Consider the following 21,511-nt stretch of genomic DNA (forward strand, 5'->3'; position numbering starts at 1 on the left):
GAAAATAGTACAGAAGGAAGATTTGGAGGAAAGACAGCTTCCTTTTATTTTTATTTTGCTTACTTAAGCCATAGGAAGGGAAAGGTATTAAAAATAGCTCACTTTGAAAGATAGGATAGGGATTGAATTTTGTTTTTGTGCAACTGTTAATAATCACCTTAAAGCAAAATCCAGAAGTCTGGGCCTTAGTATACATTTATGAGGTAATAATGTTTTCTTTTCATCTGTTTATAGATGTTAGAATGTAACCAAATGTCAAAGTTAGTTATATCTTTTGAAAGACACTTATTTTACTTTTATGAATTGTATTTGACTATTTTTATCATCTTTAAAGATAAGGGTGTTTAATATGCTTTCAGTTAGATTTTGTCTGTTTTGCTGATACTATTAGACAAGAAATAAACCTTCTATGCTTTATACTTTTCATTTCTACCACTCTGATTTGGCTCATAAAATAAAATTGTTTAGTAATTACCTAATGCTTGTTCTAACCCTGTTTTTATTATAGCCAATTTTCTTTAAACTAATGAAGGCTTCTACTGAATTTAATGACCCACTATGATGGCCTTAGTTGCCTTTTTCTTAACTAATCAAATTGGTGACAGAATATAACCAAAAAGAGTGACAAAATTTTTGTAATCTTGCTATAATACTGGAATTTTGTGTATGGCTTGTCAATATTGAACCACATCCAGTGGATTTTGTGACTGAAATGTACTTCAATGTACTTTTCTAATGAAGACTGAGGTATAGTATCTAGTGGTGGGTTTACACCAAGAACCTAAGGTAATTTCAGTACTTCATTTGTATTATAAATCTGAATGTGGGTGAATAATGAATTAAATTTTTACTTCAGAAAGCATTGTGGTAATTAATTTACCGGTGTATGTTGCATACCTACTCTCATTGTGTAATTGTGTAAAAGCCTGACCTAAAGCATTTTCTTTATCATTGTACTAGATAAATAGAGGGACCAATACAGTCTTACAAAATAATGTAGTGGCTGGATTTGGAAGGGTTGGATACCGCATCGATGGTGAACTTTGCTCAAGTAAGTCTTTGGGTCATTATAATTAGGAAATATCTTGTCCAAATTTGTTAGAAATAAATAATTATTGTTTGTCAGTTGAATGTGTAATATAAATAATTATTGTTTGTCCATTGAATATGTAATATTGTCTCTTCCTGGGCACTGAAAGAACTCAACAAACAAAATTTTTCTATAAAATATTGGGTTTAAAGAAAAAATTAAAACCGATTTTCTTCTCCTCCTTCACCCACATTACTCTTCACACAGTGATATAACCCTTCCAAAGGGGAATCTGACAAGAGCTACCAAAATTATAGAGGCATTTACCTTTGAAGCAACATTTCTACTTCCTATAATCTAACAGTTGCTTCTACAACAGTGAGAAAAAGATTTGTGAACAAGGTTATTCATCACAGCGTTGTCTGTACTGGCGAAAAACTGAAAGCTACCGTGTCCAGTTATTGTGAGCTAGTTATAGAAAGCCAAACGTTGGGACACATACCCCTCTAAAAAAGAAGGGAAAAGATGCATATCTATGTATTAGCATGGAGAAATCACCAGGATATTCTAAAATGATAAGAGGAGGTTGCAGAACAGTGTATGTAAAACTGCTTTGTGTATAGTATGTTTTGTGGAAGAAAGGGAAGAAACGACTGTATGTGGTCTGTGCGGGTTTCTCAGGTGCCTGAGATGGTTAAGACTCTGCCGACAATGGGGGAGACTTGGCTTTAGTCCCTGGATTGAGAAGATCCCCTGGAGAAGGGCATGGCAACCCACTCCAGTATTCTTGCCTGGAGAATTCCATGGACAGATGAGCCTGGCAAGCTACAGTCCATGGGGTCACCAAGAGTCGGATATGACTGAGCAACTGACTAACCCACACAGACACACAGACACACACACACACACAAAGAGTAAATGCATTTACATAAAGAAACACTGAAAGTGTTAAAGCAAAAAGTCACTGAAGGTAAGTAGGAACAGGGTGCCTGGTCACTTACTACTGTATAAATTTTTGTAACCTCTTGACTTCTAAACCAGGTAAATTAATTATTGAATAAAAAAAAATAGAATAAGAGAACTGCAGGCCTTACCTCTTGGGAAACTTAGCTAAAGGAAATGGAATTTTCTCTGAAAAATGTATAGCCCTTCTACAGCTGATATTTTTTACATCTCTGAAATTCTTTGAGTAAACATTTTTTCTATAAATTCAAAAAATATTGGACTTTAGCTAATTCTGTTTTTGTGCAAAATACATTTTGAAGGAATAAAACAACTTTGGCACAAGTTTAACTGATTCCTTGATGTATGCTCCTTTTAAATATTGTAGTTCCCAACAGCTTAAAGGTGGCTTTTCTTTGACTTAAAATTTTAAAATATGTAATTTTTAAAATTTATTTGAAGTGTTGTTGTGGGTCTGTTTAAATCAAAATATGACCTGTGAATATGAGTATTTACTAATATGTACAATGCCATGTAATACATTTTTACTGACTATGTTGATCTTCCAAAATAATTGGAAGTGTTTATAAGGAGGTTTTAGATTTAAAGCTATTGAAAAATGAGACGTCACAAAGAAATTGAAGATTTAAGTTCCTGGGATGCAACATCAATTTACACAATTCATGTCCCAGACAAGTGAGGGGCTGGGATGCTGGAAAGGGAACTCTGACACAAGTGGGTCCAGAGGTGAAGCCATGCTTGTCCATGGGGCTACTCTGTGCAGAAACAAGGTGTAGACATGAATACAGCTTCTTAGGTAGAAAACAAAACAGAAATCAGGCAAACTGACCATAGGTGAAATGTCAGTCTCAAAGGAAGAAGGAAAAAGCAGTAGAAGATGGAGGAAGTGAGATCTTGGGGAACTTGGACAAGAGAGCTGGTACAATTTAGGAGATGGTGCTCCTCTTTATAAGGAATCCTTAAATTTATGCCTGGTTAGGAGGGGGGGTTTAAGGTCACTGCTCTGGTTTTTCCATAAGTAAAACTTTCATGAAAATCCACTTTAATTATCCTGTATATTAATAATGGATATAACTTCCATTATTATGGAAGGCTTGAACCTCCTCCCTCTGCATTTGAAGCATGGAGTCTTAGCCACTGGACCACTAGGAAAGTCCCCCTGAAGTGCTACTTTGAATCAGGTTGTCAGAGAAAGCTTTTTAAGGAAGTGACCCTTAACTTGACAAAGGGATAATCAGAAGAAACCAGCAAAATTGATAGGCAACAAGTGGTATCATTGTATTTTTCAGTTTAGCTTTGTTTGAATCCAAACTTCATTTGATTATTTCATTTTGAAACAATCCTGAATTAGGCATTAAAATTTTTTATATATGAGGAAACTGAAACTATAAAATTTTAAACATCTTTCCCAAGATCATGCATGCATTAATTCAAGAAATAGTTGATGAGCACCTACCTCTTCATTACTTTCTAGGCTTTAGGAATCCGGCAGTGAAGGAGCTAGACACAGTTCCTTCTCTCATGAAGCTTATTTCTAATAGAAGAGAGGAGATGAATAATTCACAAAGAAGTGGTAATTAAACATCAAAGTGAAAAAAAATGTAATGCCATGTTAAGTGACTGAGGTGCTACCTCGTTTTTGTCTTTGTTTTAATATTTGCTTATTTATTTGACTGCACCAGGTCTTAGTTGCAGCGTGTGGGATCTTTTAGTTGCAGCGTGCAGAATCTAGTTCCCCAACTGGGGCTTGAACCTCCTCCCTCTGCATTTGAAGCATGGAGTCTTAGCCACTGGACCACTAGGAAAGTCCCCCTGAAGTGCTACTTTGAATCAGGTTGTCAGAGAAAGCTTTTTAAGGAAGTGACCCTTAACTTGACAAAGGGATAATCAGAAGAAACCAGCAAAATTGATAGGCAACAAGTGGTATCATTGTATTTTTCAGTTTAGCTTTGTTTGAATCCAAACTTCATAATCTTTCTAAGGAAACTTAACTTTAATCAGATATAATAAGTTAAGGGTACTAGCTCTAAGTCAAACTTTTGCAAATGAGTATATAATTATTCTGAGTAACAGTGAAGAGACAAATTAGATGAGAAAAAATGCTAAATAAAGTAAACCATAAATGGCTGAGCCATGCAAATATTTGATTATCTTATTAAAACTTGCATCAGAATTTAATTTTTAAAAGAATTTCAACTTTAACCAATACTGCTTATAACTGTCATTTGATTGATGATGTTAATTCTTTGCTTCTATATTTCCTTCAAAGGTCAGTCTAATTCTCTGGAAAAGTGGTTTGACAATGAAGCCCATGGAGGTTTATTTGGTATCTATATGAACCAAGATGGCCTTCCTGGATGTTCGCTTATACAGGGATTTACCATTTGGTCATGCTGGGATTATGGAATTTATTTTCAGGTAAATGGATCCCCAAAAAGTGATTGTTTATTTTCTTTAATGATTGTATTCTGTACTGTGTAACCTACAAATTCTATTACAGACCACGGAGAGTGTGCATATCTACAATGTGACCCTGATTGACAATGGAATGGCCATTTTTTCAATGATTTACATGCCATCTGCTGTATCTCACAAGATTTCCAGTAAAACGGTGCAAATTAAGGTAAAAATTGAATGCAGCCACACAAAGCAGAAAGAACAACTCTGAAAAGGGTAAAATTACTGAATACAAATGGTTTTCTCGACTTCTTCGCCCTTCTAGTCATACCTCCTGTTTCTGTGCCCATCGTCTTCTGCCAGGAATCTCTCCATCCTTCCCTCTCCCCGCTCCTTCCCTCATCTCTTCTTGCTTATCACCTATTAATCTTGCCACAGTTAGTTTAATTTTCACTCATACTATGAAGTCTCCTGAACCGGCTTAGGTAGTTTTGACACTTTGTCCTCTTTTTGTTGCTACTGTTCCCTGCACAAATTGCTGTCATAGAAACACAACATGCCATTATATATAATTATTTATATGCCTGTCTCCCCACTCCTGCTTTGAGTGTCATCCACTCAGGGTAGAAATCACATCTTTTGCATCTTGGTTTACTGAATGATCCACTTCTCAAAGTTATATAGCTTGTGCTCTGCTACAGTGGAATTCAGTACTATTCGTTGTCATGTTTTAAGAAAAGTTGTTATTAAAGCTTACCTTTTGATCTTTTTTAAATAGAACTCCCTAATTGTTGGAAGTAGCCCTGAATTTAATTGCTCTGATGTCCTAACTAATGATGATCCCAATATTGAGCTTTCTGCTGCCCATCGAAGTTCTAGACCTCCATCAGGTAAAGATTTTAGAACTTTTGATTTGGGGGTTCATAAGAGTGCATATTCAAATTTCATTGACTTTCTTCTTTTTAAAAAAGGTGGGAGAAGTGGGATTTGCTGGCCTACCTTTTCTTCAGCACACAACATGGCGCCTCGGAAACCCCATGCAGGGATCATGAGTTATAACTCCATCAGTGGTCTTTTGGACATCTCAGGCAAGTTTAAACATGGTCTTTGAAAATCTACTCAATTAAGTTATGCAAAGACTATGTAGAATATAACTAGTAATTTCATTGTTAGTTAAAAAAAATAATGATTAAAGTAATCTGCTCAATATAGCAAGCAAAGAAACTAGACATCAGAGTCAATTTCAAGAATGGTTCCCTGGGGAGTTCCCTGGCAGTTCAGTGGTTAGGACTTTGTACGTGATGTGGCCAGAAAAATTTTAAAATGGTTTCCTGGCCAAATTTGTGTATGTATTAAAGAATTGACATTACATTTTCCTTCGCAAACAACAGAAAAGGCACTGGTATAATGATTTACTATTACTTCGTTTCTCTAAATTGGAATGCCCTTTTGTATCATTTGGGTTATATTTTATTAGAACCTTTTACAGCTGAAAAAATTTTGGTTCATAGAACTTAAATGTTTTCCCAAACTTCCACTGCTTTTGGCAGAGCTACGATTAGAATCAAGATCTCTTGACTTAAAAATCCGCTGCTTTTTCACTGAACCAGGGTGCATCCTTAAAAATATAAAATAGTTATATCCAAATTCATATAGAGAATATACCAAGTATTTTCATTTTTCACATTAAATACACTGAACCATTCTCTACTTCAGTTTAGCAAGTCTCCCTTTCGTGAAAACTTTAACCAGTGACCCCTCAAAGAAATCAGGTCAATAACTTAGACACCTAAGTCTTGACATACTGTTCCTCATAATTTTAATTCCTAGAAATGGAGAACAAATTATCATCATTTGTCCATGGTCAGAACCAGAGTGAGGCTATAGTGAGGGTAAGCGTCAGGCCAAAGTGAGGATTAGGGTCAGACCCTGGTGAGCTTGAGAGTCAGCCATAATGAGTATGAGAGTCTTGCAACAAGGTGGACGAGAGTCAGGCCATAGTGAGGACCAAAATCAGGTCCCAGTGAGGAGTCATTCAGGCTTTAGTGAGAAAAGGAGTCAGGCCCCAGTAAGCCAAAGAATCAGGCTTCGGTGAGGAAAACTTTCAGGCTGTAGTGAGGCATAAAGCGAGGCATTTGCTAGGCAAAGAATCAGGCCATAGAAAGGACTGGTGTCAGGCTCTGGGGGATGAGTTCCAGGCCCTAGTGAGGACAAGAGACAAGCTGATGTGAGGACCAAGGTCGGACCATCATGAGAACCAGACTCACGGCCCATTGAGGAGCACAGTCAGTGCATAGTGAGGACAGAGTTGGGGAAATGATGACAATTTGTTTCACATTTTTAGGAATTAAAATTATGAGACATAGTATGTCAAAAACTTAGATGTCTAAGTCTTTGTTGATGGGCTTCCCTTATGGCTCAGCTGGTAAAGAATTCACCTGCAATGTGGGAGACCTGGATTCGATCCCTGGGTTGGGAAGATCCTCTGGAGAAGGGAAAGGCTACCCACTCCAATATTCTGGCCTAGAGAATTTCATGAACTGTGAAGTCCTTGGGGTTGCAAAGAGTCAGACATGACTGAGTGACTTTCACTTTGTAATGTGGATAACCTCGTCAAAAATTGCTTAACATGCCACATAGGTTTAAGACCAATAAAGGATATCTGCATAGTGTATGAACAGCATCTACTGCTGCAATATTTGGTAAATATTATTCTACAGGTTTATATTCATGCATATGAAATATTTTCTTACAAGAAAATATAATCAAGCAGGGTAGTAGATAACACATAGCTAATTAGAGAATTTTTTTGAGCCACTTTTTACTGTTTTAGGTTTTGAGTAATGAAATTTTAAGTGCAAAAGAGCAATCAGTTTTATCTTTGGAGCACATAATATTTGCAGTAAAACCAAGGGAGCAATAGTGTTTCAGTTATCCTTTGCTGCATAACAAACCATCCTCCAAATTCAGAGCATTTAAACAACCATTTATTAGGTCATGATTCTGTGGCTTGGCAGTCTAGGCTTTGTTCAGCTGAGTAGTTCTGCTAATCTTACCTAGAACTGTTCACTGAGCTGCTATCATTTTACAAGATGTCTTAAGGACTGCTTAGTCTGGGATAGTTTCACCTGCATGTCTGGTGATTGGTGCTGGCCCTTGATGGAATAATGGGAATGATTGAACCAAACATCTCCTAGGCTTATTCACATGCTGATAATCACAGAATTCCCCCAAAGTACCGAGAGAGTGAGCCTTCATATGCAAGCTCTTTTCAGATCTGTTTATATTGCTCTTGTCCCATTGTCTAAAGCAAATCACAGAGAAAATATGCCAAGCTCAGAGAAAATACAAGAGAAGACTACTCAATGGTGTGGATTTAGTCCACAAATAGTGGTGGCCTTACCTGACACATGGGCTTCCCTGGTAGCTCAGAGAGTAAAAAGTCCGCCTGCAGTGCAGGAGACTCGGGTTTGATCCCTGGATCAGGAAGATCTCCTGGAGAAGAGAATGGCAACCCGCTCCAGTATTCTTGCCTGGAGAATCCCAAAGACAGAGGAGCCAAGTGGGCTATAGTCCATGGGGTTGCAGAGAGTCAGACATGACTGAGTGACTAACACTTATCTGACACGTAAGAGCTCTGTGTTCAAGGTAGTGTTAAATGATGTTTGGTGCAATAGATTTGAAACAAAACTGATTCAATACTTTCTCTACAAACAGATAATCATTTTCCTATTATTTTTATTTTAGATACAACGTTTGTTGGATTTAAAAATGTTTGTTCAGGTGAAACTAATGTAATATTCATTACTAACCCTTTAAATGAGGATTTACAGCATCCAATCCATGTGAAGAACATACAGCTGGTTGACACTACTGAACACTCAAAAGTATTTATCCATAGGCCTGATTTAAGGTAAAATATGTGAAAATTAAGCTTCTTCTTCCCTGTCATCACAGTTTTCCATTGTTTTATTTCCCTGCCATAGATCTGAGAAAGTTGCTATATTTAAAGTAAATGTTCATGTCTATGAAATTTTAATTGGCATTATGAAAGTGTCTAATATATCTATGCCTTCAGGTAAGTTGAAGAATCTAGGCCTTATTATGTGTATTTTCTCAAGCTTTTCTGCTCGTGTATCATAAATAACACCATCTTTAAACATGAAAGATAACAGACCGAGTCCAAAGCGTATTTGTACATTAAGATCTCTCCATTAATAGTCATTAGAAATTAAAGTCATGTCTATCATTTCTTCTCTTTTCCTTACCTCTTTTATTTCCTTTTGCTTTCCAAATATCTTATTATATGCACCGCAGTGTATATTTGGAAATTAAATGAGAGTCATTATAGTCATTGTGATTGAGAGTATGCAGAAAATTTTCTGAGAATATGCAAAATATGCAGAATGATGATTTTTTTCAATCACAAAGGTCAGTTGGTGTCAGAATATTTCTAGAAGTTGAACCACTTAGATCCTAAGTCTTGAAAGAATATAGCCAATAACTGCTATTCTTCATAAGATGGACAGACCAGAAATTTAGATGTAAGAAGCTACCGGAGGAAAGAAAATTTCCATTAGAGCTCTTTGACCATTTTCAGTACAGAGAGAAGACAAGAAATAATGCTAATTAGATAGACATCTTTTCAGAGAAATGCAGTATTTCATAATTAGTTTGACTTCATCTGATCTTATTTTGATGAAAACCCTGTATCTCCTCAATTATTATTAAACCGAAGTGTTTTTTGGCTCGCTGGAGGCTCTTCCCTCCTAATAGCTAATAGGAGCTATTAGCTCCTATTTAGTTATCATTGAATCTTTCAGATTTCATATATAATTTTAATATCTAGGTCATGGAGAAAACATTATGTTTTAAAATATGTCTTTGAATTCTGTACTTTTATTGGGATACTGTTGGCACAATCCCAGATCCCTTTTACTAGGTAGCTCATCCAGTCCTCAAATGCTCTAAATGTTGGCCAGTAATGACCTGCATTTGCCTGCTTTTCCAGAAGATTATTCGAACAGGAATCACTCTGAGAGGCTAAAGCTCTCCCTACTACCACCTTCTTGCAGTCCATAAAAAAAATGATTATACAAGAAGAGGTAGAACCCCTCTGGGTATAATTCATGATCCAGAGGTTCTGTTGAGATCATATTGAAGCTGGTATGTAGACCATAGTTGTCCCCCTTTTCTTTCCCTTGCTGTATATGGCTTCTCTCCTTCTCTCTTCTCTCCTTTCCTTATTGAGGACTCTCTTTATAACTCACTTGAACAAAAATCCACATCTCAGGTTCTGTTTCTTTGGAACCTGAAGTAAGATGGAGCCCAACACTATAATGTAAGAGTGCCACTGGGCACTCCATTCACAGACTTGCTCACAAAAACACTCTGCACACACTTGAACACAAAGACACATAACCTACAGAAATAGATATTCAAATCATCTCCAAAACTAATAGAGTAGAGTGAGGAATAATTTATAGTTTCATGTCTTTTTTAGCAAAAAGCTCAGGTCTACTAGATAGTATTTTGTTGCTATAACTCTGGAATATAATTTTATTTCCCCATTGTATATATCATATAGTGTAAGTACACTATATACCATGTATATACAATGTCTAGTACATTGCAAATTAAGCAACCATTTTTATTATTATACCTAATAACAGTTAACACTCCAGGTGACTCAAGATGAAAGCAGAATTCCATCTATGATTGAACTGCATGATGGGTTTATAATATTTCATCTCTTATGGTTTGTATATCTACAGAATGATTATTAAAATATGTAGTGTAAAAATTATAATTTAAATATATCTGCTTGTATATACATAGACAAAAACCTACAAGAATATATACTAATCTATAATTGTTGATAAGCCTAAGAATTTGGGATAGAAAGGTGAAGTGGACTGAGATTTTATTAAGGATTTATTTTATAGGAAACATGCAGCACATTTATAATTCTTAAAGAACTATTAAAAAGAAGAAAAGTAAGGGAAAAATATTAAGACTTCCCTACCAACACAAGGATTTTATATGTCTGCACTACTGAGTAATTTACCTACTCTTTGAGCAGTGTTAGTATATTTTGAGCAATGCACAAATATGAAATATATCATTCAACAAAATATAAAATAGCAAAATGGAATTCTAATTTTTTTCTCACAGGTATAAACTGTCCTTTTGAAATGTTAATGAATTCATAATAATAGACCAAATCAATACAATGGGAAAGCAGGTCTCATTACAATACTAATTATATATGCTACTTGGTCCCACTTTGAATCCTGTCTGAAATAAGATTCAATCAAACAATGTTGTGGTACTTTAATCAAATATGCAAGTATATTCAAATACTCTCTAGAAATAGGGAGGTTTACTAAATCTAAGTATTTATGCATTTCACCTTTTCTCCACAGTAAGGTGAATCCGTCAGATTGTGTAGATATGGTTTGTGATGCCAAAAGGAAATCTTTACTTAAAGATATGGATGGCTCCTTCCTGGGGAATTCTGGTTCAGTGATACCTGAAGCAGAATATGAATGGAACGGAAATAGCCAGTTTGGAATTGGAGATTATAGAATTCCTAAGGTGATGCTCACATTCCCAAACGGAAGTAGAATTCCTGTCACTGAAAAAGCACCTTATAAAGGTTTGTTGGATCTTATTCTGTTAGTCTTCAGGTTCATGGAACAAAATATATCTTTTATTTTTATTTTTTTATTTTTTTATCTTTTATTTTTAATGATTGATGTACTCTAATGTGTATTTTGTACTTATTAATCATATGTACAAGCAAAAGATAATATGTGAATGCTTTTGTAAGGAGATTCTGTTTCATTAATAAATGTGTTTTCTCCCATTTCCAGGAATCATTAGAGATTCAACCTGTAAATACATTTCAGAATGGCAGGGCTATCGGTGCTTTGGGATGGAATATGCGATGATGGTTATCGAAAGCCTGGATTCCGACACAGAAACTCGAAGACTCTCCCCGGTTGCTATAGTGAGCAATGGTTATGTTGATCTCATTAATGGTAGGTATTCAATGTAAATCAACTAGAGTTACTCAAAGCATTCACTCTTTATTACATTCGTGGACATATCTCATAAATTATCTATCACAAAGAACTAGCAAACATCTGAACTTCCTTGCCTTCTGATTGTAAGAAAGATCTAAGGAAGGGAAAGAGACTTGACTCTTCAGCAGTACCCCTCCCATTAGAAAGCAGGCAATAACTCCAAACTAACCATTAAAAGAAGAGGAAGAAGGATGCCTTGAGTGATCTTAATAGGTATGAATGTGGCATAAATACATTTAAGAAAAAATTGATCTGAATGTCTGCAAAAAAGAACCCCCAATTTTCCTTACATAAATTAAAAAACTGATAATGTGATATTTGTAATACTTGAGAATGAACAGTGTCAACCCACACCTTTCATTTTCATGAATCCTTGGAAGACTGAATCTTGTATCAGTGTGTTGTGGGGTTTTCTGTTTGGCTTTGGTTTTTCTCCATCCTGATTTCTTTGACTGTGAAGACTATCTGTCAAGCTCCAGAGTCTAGGTCCCTTCCATGCTAGTCCTTGGCGGCTCTCATATAATGGAAAGCAATGGTCTCCTGAGGATTCAGATCAACTCTGGTGTCCAAGAGTTTTAGAATAAACAGGTGAAGTTCTAAAAGCTACTTAAAACAGAGGGCAAGGACTCACTGTATACCCCTGAAGTGGCATTGGGGGCTCAAATGTTAGTCCCTATTCATGCTTAGAGTCTTTGAAATGCTGAAGGGGCACGTAACCAGGATCAGAAAGATCTCTCTGTCCTGGAAATGCCACAACATGTACCAGAATACTCTGAGATTCCCCAAATAGCCAGTACCCTGCAAGTTCATTTTTTTAACTTGTTGAAGAGACTAGGATGAGGTATGTCAGTTACATGATTTTAAGTCGCCCCTCAATTCTGCTCCAACATATAATTTGCCTGGTTTCTATGACCTACAGTCAACTCAGTTTCAAATTCTACCTTTCAGATTTTATAAAGCAGAGAAATCATGGAAAGAATTTTAAACCAGTAAGTGACTAATGAAGAGGTGTTCAAATTGCTCTGTTTTATATGGGGAAAGATTTTATTCTATTTATTTTTACATTTTGCTTTTCCTGAAAGGCAATACAAGTTTTCCATTTATAATAGTGATATGACATTTCTCTTTTAAGTAAATTTAAATTTTAAAAAGTGACTGTCTCAGGGTAAAGAACCCACCTGCCAATGCAAGAGGCATGAGATGTGTGTTTGATCCCTGGGCTGAGAAGATCCCCTGGAGGAGGGGATGGCAACCCACTCCAGTATTCTTGCCTGGAGAATCCCATGGACAGAGGAGCCTGGTGGGCCACAGTCCATAGGGTCACAAAGAGTTGGACGTGACTAAACTGACTTAGCACACATGCACGTCAGTTTCATGAGAATATAGTTTAATGATAAATAATAACAATGTGGCAAAAATTATGAGAGTGTTAGAAGGATTATTGAAGCTTGGGATGTCTCTACTAGGTGGAAAGAAAAAATTCCAAGATAAAATTTGTACATACCACTAAAGTTTCCCTCAATTTTATTTGTTTTTAAAATATGGCTTATGTTATTCTAAAATTTCTATTTTATACATAGAAATGTTTGTGTCCAAAACCCACAAAGAAGGTTTATTTAAAAGCAGGATTTATGTTTTTAATGCTAAGGGATATGTTATGCTCTATTTGAGCTTCAGAAGTTTATATTGATGTAAAATTCAATCAAAGTTCAGTTATAAATATTGATCATTCCAAGCAAGCTAGGAAATTGAGCAAAACTAATGAATAAATACTGCTCATACTGTTCATACAAGAAAATTAGAGATGCCAAGGGAACATTTCATGCAAAGATGAGTTCGATAAAGGACAGAAATGTTATGGACCTAACAGAAGCAGAAGATATTAAAAAGAGGTGACAAGAATACACAGAAGAACTATACAAAAAAGATCTTCACGACCCAGATAATCATGATGGTGTGATCACTCACCTAGAGCCAGACATCCTGGAATGCGAAGTCAAGTGGGCCTTAGAAAGCATCACTACGAACAAAGCTAGTGGAGGTGATGGAATTCCAGTTGAGCTATTTCAAATCCTGAAAGATGATGCAGTAAAAGTGCTGCACTCAGTATGCCAGCAAATTTGGAAAACTCAGCAGTGGCCATAGGACTGGAAAAGGCCAGTTTTTATTCCAATCCCAAAGAAAGGCAATGCCAAAGAATGCTCAAACTACCACACAGTTGCACTCATCTCACACGCTAGTAAAGTAATGCTCAAAATTCTCCAAGCCAGGCTTCAGCAATACGTGAACCATGAACTTCCAGATGTTCAAGCTGGTTTTAGAAAAGGCAGAGGAACCAGAGATCAAATTGCCAACATCTGTTGGATCATCGAGAAAGCAAGAGAGTTCCAGAAAAACATCTATTTCTGCTTTATTGACTACGCCAAAGCCTTTGACTGTGTTCAGTCCAGTTCAGTTCAGTCGCTCAGTCATGTCTGACTCTTTGCGACCCCATGAGTCACACACGCCAGGCCTCCCTGTCCATCACCAACTCCCAGAGTTTACTCAAACTCATGCCCACTGAGTCAGTGATGCCACCCAGCCATCTCATCCTCTGTCATCCCCTTCTCCTCCTGCCCCCAATCCCTCCCAGCATCAGGGTCTTTTCCAATAAGTCAGCTCTTCGCATGAGGTGGCCAAAGTACTGGAGTTTCAGCTTCAGCATAAGTCCTTCCAATGGACACCCAGAACTGATCATCTTGACTGTGTAGATCACAATAAACTGTGGAAAATTGTGAAAGAGATGGGCATACCAGACCACCTGACCTGCCTCTTGAGAAACCTGTATGCAGGTCAGGAAGCAACAGTTAGAACTGGACATGGGACAACAGACTGGTCCCAAATAGGAAAAGGAGTACGTCAAGGCTGTATATTGTTACCCTGCTTATTTAACTTATATGCAGAGTACATCATGAGAAACACTGGGCTGGAAGAAGCACACGCTGGAATCAAGATTGCCGGGAGAAATATCAATAACCTCAGATATGCAGATGACACCACCCTTTTGGCAGAAAGTGAAGAGGAACTAAAAAGCCTCTTGATGAAAGTGAAAGAGGAGAGTGAAAAAGTTGGCTTAAAATTCAACATTCAGAAAACTAAGATCATGGCATCTGGTCCCATCACCTCATGGGAAACAGATGGGGAAACAGTGGAAACAGTGAGAGACTTTATATTTTTGGGCTCCAAAATCACTGCAGATGGTGATTGCAGCCATGAGATTAAAAGATGCTTACTGCTTGAAAGGAAAGTTATGACCAATAGCATATTAAAAAGCAGAGACATTATTTTGCCAAGAAAGGTCTGTCTAGTCAAGGCTATGGTTTTTCCAGTAGCCATGTATGGATGTGAGAGTTGGACTGTGAAGAAAGCTGAGTGCCGAAAAATTGATGCTTTGAACTGTGGTGTTGGAGAAGACTCTTGAGAGTCCCTTGGACTGCAAGGAGATCCAACCAGTTCATCCTAAAGGAGATCAGTCCTGAGTGTTCATTGGAAGGATTGATGCTGAAGCTGAAACTCCAATACTTTGGCCACCTCATGCGAAGAGTTGACTCATTGGAAAAAATTCTGATGCTGGGAGGGATTGGGGGCAGGAAGAGAAGGGGATGACAGAGGATGAGATGGCTGGATGGCATCATCAACTCAATGGACATGAGTCTGAGTAAACTCTGGAAGTTGGTGATGGACAGGGAGGCCTGGCATGCTGTGATTCATGGGGTGGCAAAGTGTCGGACATGACTGAGCAACTGAACTGAATGAATAAATACATCAAGAAAATTCATCATTCCATATCTCACTGCTGTGTATATATATGTAATTCCAGCCACTTTAAAACTGAAGTGCAATAGAGAAGTTTCTTACAAGTCATGTTACATGTGTTCTGGAAATGTCTAAATTCAGATGAAATTGTCCACTTTCTTTTGGCTTTTGAGAGAGTTTAATGGAATGTTATTTTTCACATTTCTTCTGTTCATTTATGATGTTGACCCTCCAATAGTACCTATCCTCATTAACAAAAATATTAAAATAACATGAAGGAATGTTAAAGGCAATAAAAACACACTTAAAAGTTTGTCAAGTTAACAAATTAACTATTGAACAAATGAGTGTGAAAGAAATAATTAATACATCAGTGATTTGGACATTGAAATGTGTGTATTTTCTAGGTACAAGCTGTATTTTTAGCAAATTAGCTCTGTTACAGTGTATTTCTCAATAAATGATTTGAGAAAGTTGGTTCCCCACCCAAAGTCACATTTGATAGGAGAAACAGGAGAAAGCATCAAGCATTTTCTTCCTCACTGTGGGGCCTGGACTCAAACATGATTATTAAAGTAGATATATAAATAAATCTGCTCTTTCCTTTAATAACCTTCCAATGCAGATCCTCAACATATTAATTCACCTTCTGACCCTGGGCTGTCTAAAAGTAAGGATAGTAGAGAGGGAGTTGCTTCCTTGCTTTCCTTAAAAAAAAAAAAATCTTTTCATGTCACCCTTTTTCGTTTGTTTAAAGTCCGTCCAGAGTTTTTATTTATTTATTTATTGGCCACACTGTGACTGTTGCATGCACAGATTTTTGTTGCCATGCACAGATTCTTGTTGCTGTGCATGGGCTTTCTCTAGTTGCAGCGAGCGTGGGCTGCTCTCTAGTTGTGGTGCACAGTTTTCTTGTTCAAGTGGGTTTTCTTCTTGTGGAGCATGGACTCTACAGTGCACAGGCTCAATAGTTAAGGTACCCGGGCTTAGTTTCCCCATGGCATGTGGGAATCTTCCCAGACCAAGGATCATATCTGTGTCCCCCACATTATCAGGTGGATTCTTAACCACTGAACCATCAGAAAAGACCCCTACCTTCTTTTTTAAGGCAAGGCTTGAGAAATAGCTTAGATCACTGAATGGACGGGTAGACGGATAATGACTGTAAATACTGAATTTGACCACTGCAATTTACTTTGAATACAATTACACTTCAGGCTTTGCACTAGTGATATTCATAATATGGAGCATGAACTTTCATTTGTGTGGATATAGGCCCACAGGATCATGGCTGGTGTGCCGGGTACACATGCCAGAGAAGACTGTCCCTGTTTCACAGCATCGTGGCTCTGGGCAAATCTTATGAGGTCTACTTCACGGGCACCAGTCCTCAGAATCTTCGACTAATGTTGCTTAATGTTGACCATGACAAGGTAAGTCAAGATAGAAATAATTTCTTATTTTATTATTGGTTCCAGGTGTGTAGCAAAGTGATTGATTCAATTGTACATATACATGTGTCTATCTGAAACTAACACAACACTGTTAACCAACTATATGCCAATATAAAATAAAAAAATATTGTAAATAAATAAATAAATTATTGATAGGTATGTAAAAAATAATAAAAATTATTTCATTTATTGACTTTGTCAGGAAATGCATTTTGTCTTTCAGTAATTCTATGAAGATTATTTCTGTTCAGTTATTTTGAAGTAATTTATTTTAAAAAGTCTAAAAACCAAAAAAAAAAAGAATTACTGGGGAACTCCCTGGCAGTCCAGTGGTTTAGACTCAAGGCTTTGGGGAACTAAGATCCTGTATGCCATATAGTGTGGCCAGGAAAAATTAATGAATAAACTTAAAAAATCAAAGGCTTAAAAAAGAGTTATTAGTGTTATTTGCATATATTTCTATCCGCTAAGGACTTTACTTCCTTCCTTGTCCTCTGGAACATCATCAGCCTTAGAGCTCCTTTTCAGGAACCTTTCACTAGGGCACCACTTTTAGTAGGTACCTCCTGTCAGTTGGGTACCACTAAGAATACTGTGAATCCAGACAGTTTTATCAGCCTGAGAGCACACAGGAGTTCCAACACCTCTCCCCATATGTACTGGCTTGTTCTGCTACATCTGAGGTGTGACAGTGGGTCCTATGATTTGAATGATTAATAAGCAAACCTGAACTTCTACATAAAAACAGCATGCATCTAAAACTGGTCCTTTAGGATTATATTGCCATTCTTCCATGCTGCTATTATTTATATATGTCAGAAATACACCTTTGGAACTTACTTCAGAGATCACAACACATTATCTAAAATCTCTTCAATAATGTCAGCTCTTTGCTGTAAAATGAATTCTGCTGGAATAATTAACTTTATGCTATGTCAGTGGGAAAAGAGTATGAGGCTAAGTAGAAGTCTCATACTATAGATTTTTTTCCTAAGAATATGAGACTCAGAATTCCCAGAGTATCAGGAACTGATACTCATCAGTAATGAGTATGAGACGATGCAGAGAGAGGAGTAAGGAAAGGAGACCCTTGAGAATGGCGAGAGCATTTCCATCCTTTCAGCTGCTTGAGATAAAACCTTGGAATCATTCTTTATTCCTCTCTTTCTCTCACATTCCTCATCTAGCCCATCTGCAAATCCTATTGAGTGTTCCTGCGAAATGTCCAGAATCTGACCACTCCTCACCTCCAGTGCTCCTGTCCAGCTTGAGCCAACATTATCTCCTCCCTGGAGTAAGGCAGTTCCCTCCCAACTCCTCCTCCTGCTCTGCCTTTGCCTCCTCTGTGGTCTGTTCTCAGTAACCACTGAGATACCTTCAAAAACACAGGTCAGAGCAGGTCACGCCTGTGCCCCAAACCTGCAGTAATTTCCCCATTGTCTCCGTACAAGAGCCGGAGTCCTCACAATGGTCTACGGGGCACCTGAAAATCTCCCCCACCCCTTAGTACTCTGACTTCTCCCCCAGCCATGCTGGGCCCCTTGCTATTCCTCACCACACCAGACATCTTACCTTCTGGGCCTGCGTTTCCGATGATGGTATGTCTGCCTGGAACATTCTACATTCTACTCCCAACTTCCTCAACTCTCTCCTTTGTAGGCCTACCCTGACCACCCCTCCCTGCTGGCTCACCCAGTTACTCAGACTCTGATCTAACTTTCCTTTTTTCCTATGGCACTTCTCACCTTTTAGCATGCTTCATACTCTAATTTTCATTATTTCTATTATTTATTGTCTCTCCCTATTCTAGAATGTAAGCTCAAAGAGGGCAGGGACTTTTGAAAGTTGCTAAAATAGTGCCTGAATCAGAAAGGGACTCAATTTTTTGAGTGAAAGAGAATATTTACATGTAGCTTATCAGATTTCTTGTAAATTCTGCCCCAACTTTGCAAAAGCCAAGTCTCCTTACTTTATCTGATAACATGAAATATGGGGAATGAACATGAAGGATGACCCACAGTTAATCAGAATAGTTATTTTGACTGATTTTTCTTTAATCTTACTAACAAGATTTTCTCAGAGATAAGCAGTGTTTTCAACATTAAGTACCTAATTTTGTGTGGATGCATTGTACAGAAGAGTACTGCTAACGTTTCCAGTTCCCCTGCCCCTGGAGTTGAAAGCCTGTGTTGAATGTCATCTTTAAAAGGAATTCTTTCTTTAAAATAGAGGTTGTCCTCTAGTATTTTTTCTTACATTACATTCTTTCCTATGAATGCGTGCATGCTCAATCGCTCAGTCATGTCTTACTCTTTGAGACTCTATGAACTGTAGCCCACCAGGCTTCTCTGTCCATGGGATTTCCCAGGCAGGAATATTGGAGTGAGTTGCCATTTCCTTCTCTAGGGGATCTTCCTGACCCAGGGATCGAAACCAAGTCTCTTGCTTCTCCTGCATTGGCAGGCAGATTCTTTACCCCTGCACCACATGGGAAGTCCTTTCCATGAATTCACACACACCTTGCATGCCTGTATGCATGCTAAGTTGCTTCAGTCATGTCCAACACCTCGCAATCCCATGTTGAATGTAAATCTGTTTAAAGTTTTTAGTTTTAATATTTACCCTAAATCCATAAAACTTTGTTTTAATATTCTATGGAAGGCATGTATAAAGAATATTTTTGAAGTGCTAAGTTCTAAGTATTCTGTTTCATTGTTCTCTTTAGATGTAAAAATGTTGTTTATTTTTAACAGGCTGTTCTGGTAGGAATTTTTTTCCCCACACGTCAGCGTTTGGATGTCTATGTGAACAATACACTGGTCTGCCCCCAAGATACAGTGTGGAACTCCCAACAGAAACATTGTGAACTTACTAGACAACAGTATACAGGTATTTGCTCAGAAAAATACAGCATACATTGTATATGTACTTAATGGTGTATACAATTTTTCATAGTGTTTCATTATTAATATTTTAAGTTCCTTAGCCCTTGAATAATACAGAGAAAATAAATGTTTACCCATGGTCCACCGCACACTAAGATGTGTTCCTTTAGAACATGTGTGCCCTGAAAGATCCCACCTGATGGAATTCTTATCTATCTGCAAATCTGCAGATAAAAGTCTGTATGGCTATTCCTTTGCCCCGGGAACATTTATATGCTACACATTTAGTTCAGTTATTCCTGCATACAGAAGAGATTTCACTTAGAATTTTTACCCTATTTTGCTTCACCTCTCTTTCATAGAGGTTAGAACCTAACTTCATTGGTAGTCACCAGAAGTATTGCCGAGAAACTTAGCGTAACACCAATTGAACACCGTGAAATAAATATGTGAAGTAAACTCTGGATTTAAAGGAAATATATGACAGAAGCTAACTTGTGCATTTACCAGTGTTGCAAAACCGGGATTTATCTCTGCTCCTGGAAGTCTTTTTGTTAAACAGAGTCCTAATAAAGCCAGTCCACTCCTTTCCACATGTGCTACTTATCATCATATTTTAGCTGCACCCCCTAATCTTGGTTAACGATTACATCAGTGTATGCTGTAGATCATAATAGAAGCTAGGCAAGTGAGTATGAATGAATAACCCATAATCATTACTGTCTGTGAAGCAAGTCCTACTTCTACTAATATGAATAGCTGCTATTTCCAGAGACGTTGCTATGTGTCAGGCACTGTGCTAAGTGCTTTGTATATAATAACTTGCTGTTCCTATGTCCTATAATAACCCTCTGAGGTAGGCACAGATGGGTAAACTGAGACACGGGGGGGTGGGGGGGTGAAGTAATTTGCCAAGGTCTCTGCCTTAGCTCAGGCTGCCATAACAAAATGCCATAAACTAGATGGCTTAAAAACAGAAATTTATTTTTTTACTATTCCGGAGGCTGTGAGATCAGGATACCATTATGGTCTGGTTCTGAATACTTGCAGATGGCTGCCTTCTCACTGTAATCTCAGGTGGCAGAGAGGGGCTGGAGAGAGCACGAGTTCTCTGGTGTCCCTTCTTATAAAGGCTTAATTCATCATGAAATGCCCACCCTCACGACTTCATCTAAACCTAATTACTTTGCAAAGACCTCATCTCAAAATCCTGTCACATTGGGGGTTATGGCTACCATATGTGAATTTGAGTGGGGGGACACAACCAGTCCAGAGCAATATCAAAGCTGGTAGGGGCAGAGCAAGGTACTGAATACATAGAGTCTAGCTCTATAACCCACGCACTTTGTTATGCTCCATGGCCTCCTTGTAAATTAGGAGAGTCAGTGTTATTTTTACATACAAATGATTGCACCTATTTGCAGCTTAATTTTTATAAATTTTAACTCTTTTTAAAAAAAGCACAATACTTTTCATACAAAGTACTCTATCATTCAAGTCAAAGAAATAGAAAGAATATCAACAGGCAGAACTTAATAAATTAGTTAAAGGGAATTGATTATAGAAGTCTACAAAACAATACCACCACTGCCCTTTTAGAAAATTTTTTCTGAAATAGCATTGTTTTTAGACAAACATTTTGCTTTGACACTTGGAATGATAAATAATAACCCTGTATTATGACTCTGTACATATCTCTTTAGATGCCCAAAATGTGAAGGCATGAGAAAGTTATCTAGAATAAGTGATATATGCATCTCTAATGGTAGCTTGAGAACACTTTCAATTTATAATACAAAAGCACACGCTTCAGATTCATGGAATGCTTAAGCCAAATTGCAAGTAGAACTTATACTAGTAGATGTTAAAAAAAAAAAATATAGTAATAATGAAATGGCT

The 21,511-nt window shown here is 37.4% G+C and overlaps 1 protein-coding gene across 1 annotated transcript in view; it reads left to right on the forward strand.

Annotated features, from left to right (window-relative positions):
* Nucleotides 1-21,511, forward strand: part of PKHD1L1 (PKHD1 like 1) — a 168,295-nt gene that overhangs the window by 129,283 nt on the left and 17,501 nt on the right. Inside the window, exons 63-72 of the mRNA XM_065903297.1 lie at nt 961-1,051; nt 4,263-4,411; nt 4,494-4,616; nt 5,169-5,280; nt 5,362-5,478; nt 8,138-8,303; nt 10,816-11,048; nt 11,266-11,433; nt 16,549-16,706; nt 19,481-19,616. Coding sequence (XP_065759369.1) covers nt 961-1,051; nt 4,263-4,411; nt 4,494-4,616; nt 5,169-5,280; nt 5,362-5,478; nt 8,138-8,303; nt 10,816-11,048; nt 11,266-11,433; nt 16,549-16,706; nt 19,481-19,616 — 1,453 coding nt within the window. The remainder of the gene's footprint in view (nt 1-960; nt 1,052-4,262; nt 4,412-4,493; nt 4,617-5,168; nt 5,281-5,361; nt 5,479-8,137; nt 8,304-10,815; nt 11,049-11,265; nt 11,434-16,548; nt 16,707-19,480; nt 19,617-21,511) is intronic.

This window comes from Muntiacus reevesi, chromosome 12 (genome assembly GCF_963930625.1).
Source record: "Muntiacus reevesi chromosome 12, mMunRee1.1, whole genome shotgun sequence".
NCBI lineage: Eukaryota > Metazoa > Chordata > Mammalia > Artiodactyla > Cervidae > Muntiacus > Muntiacus reevesi.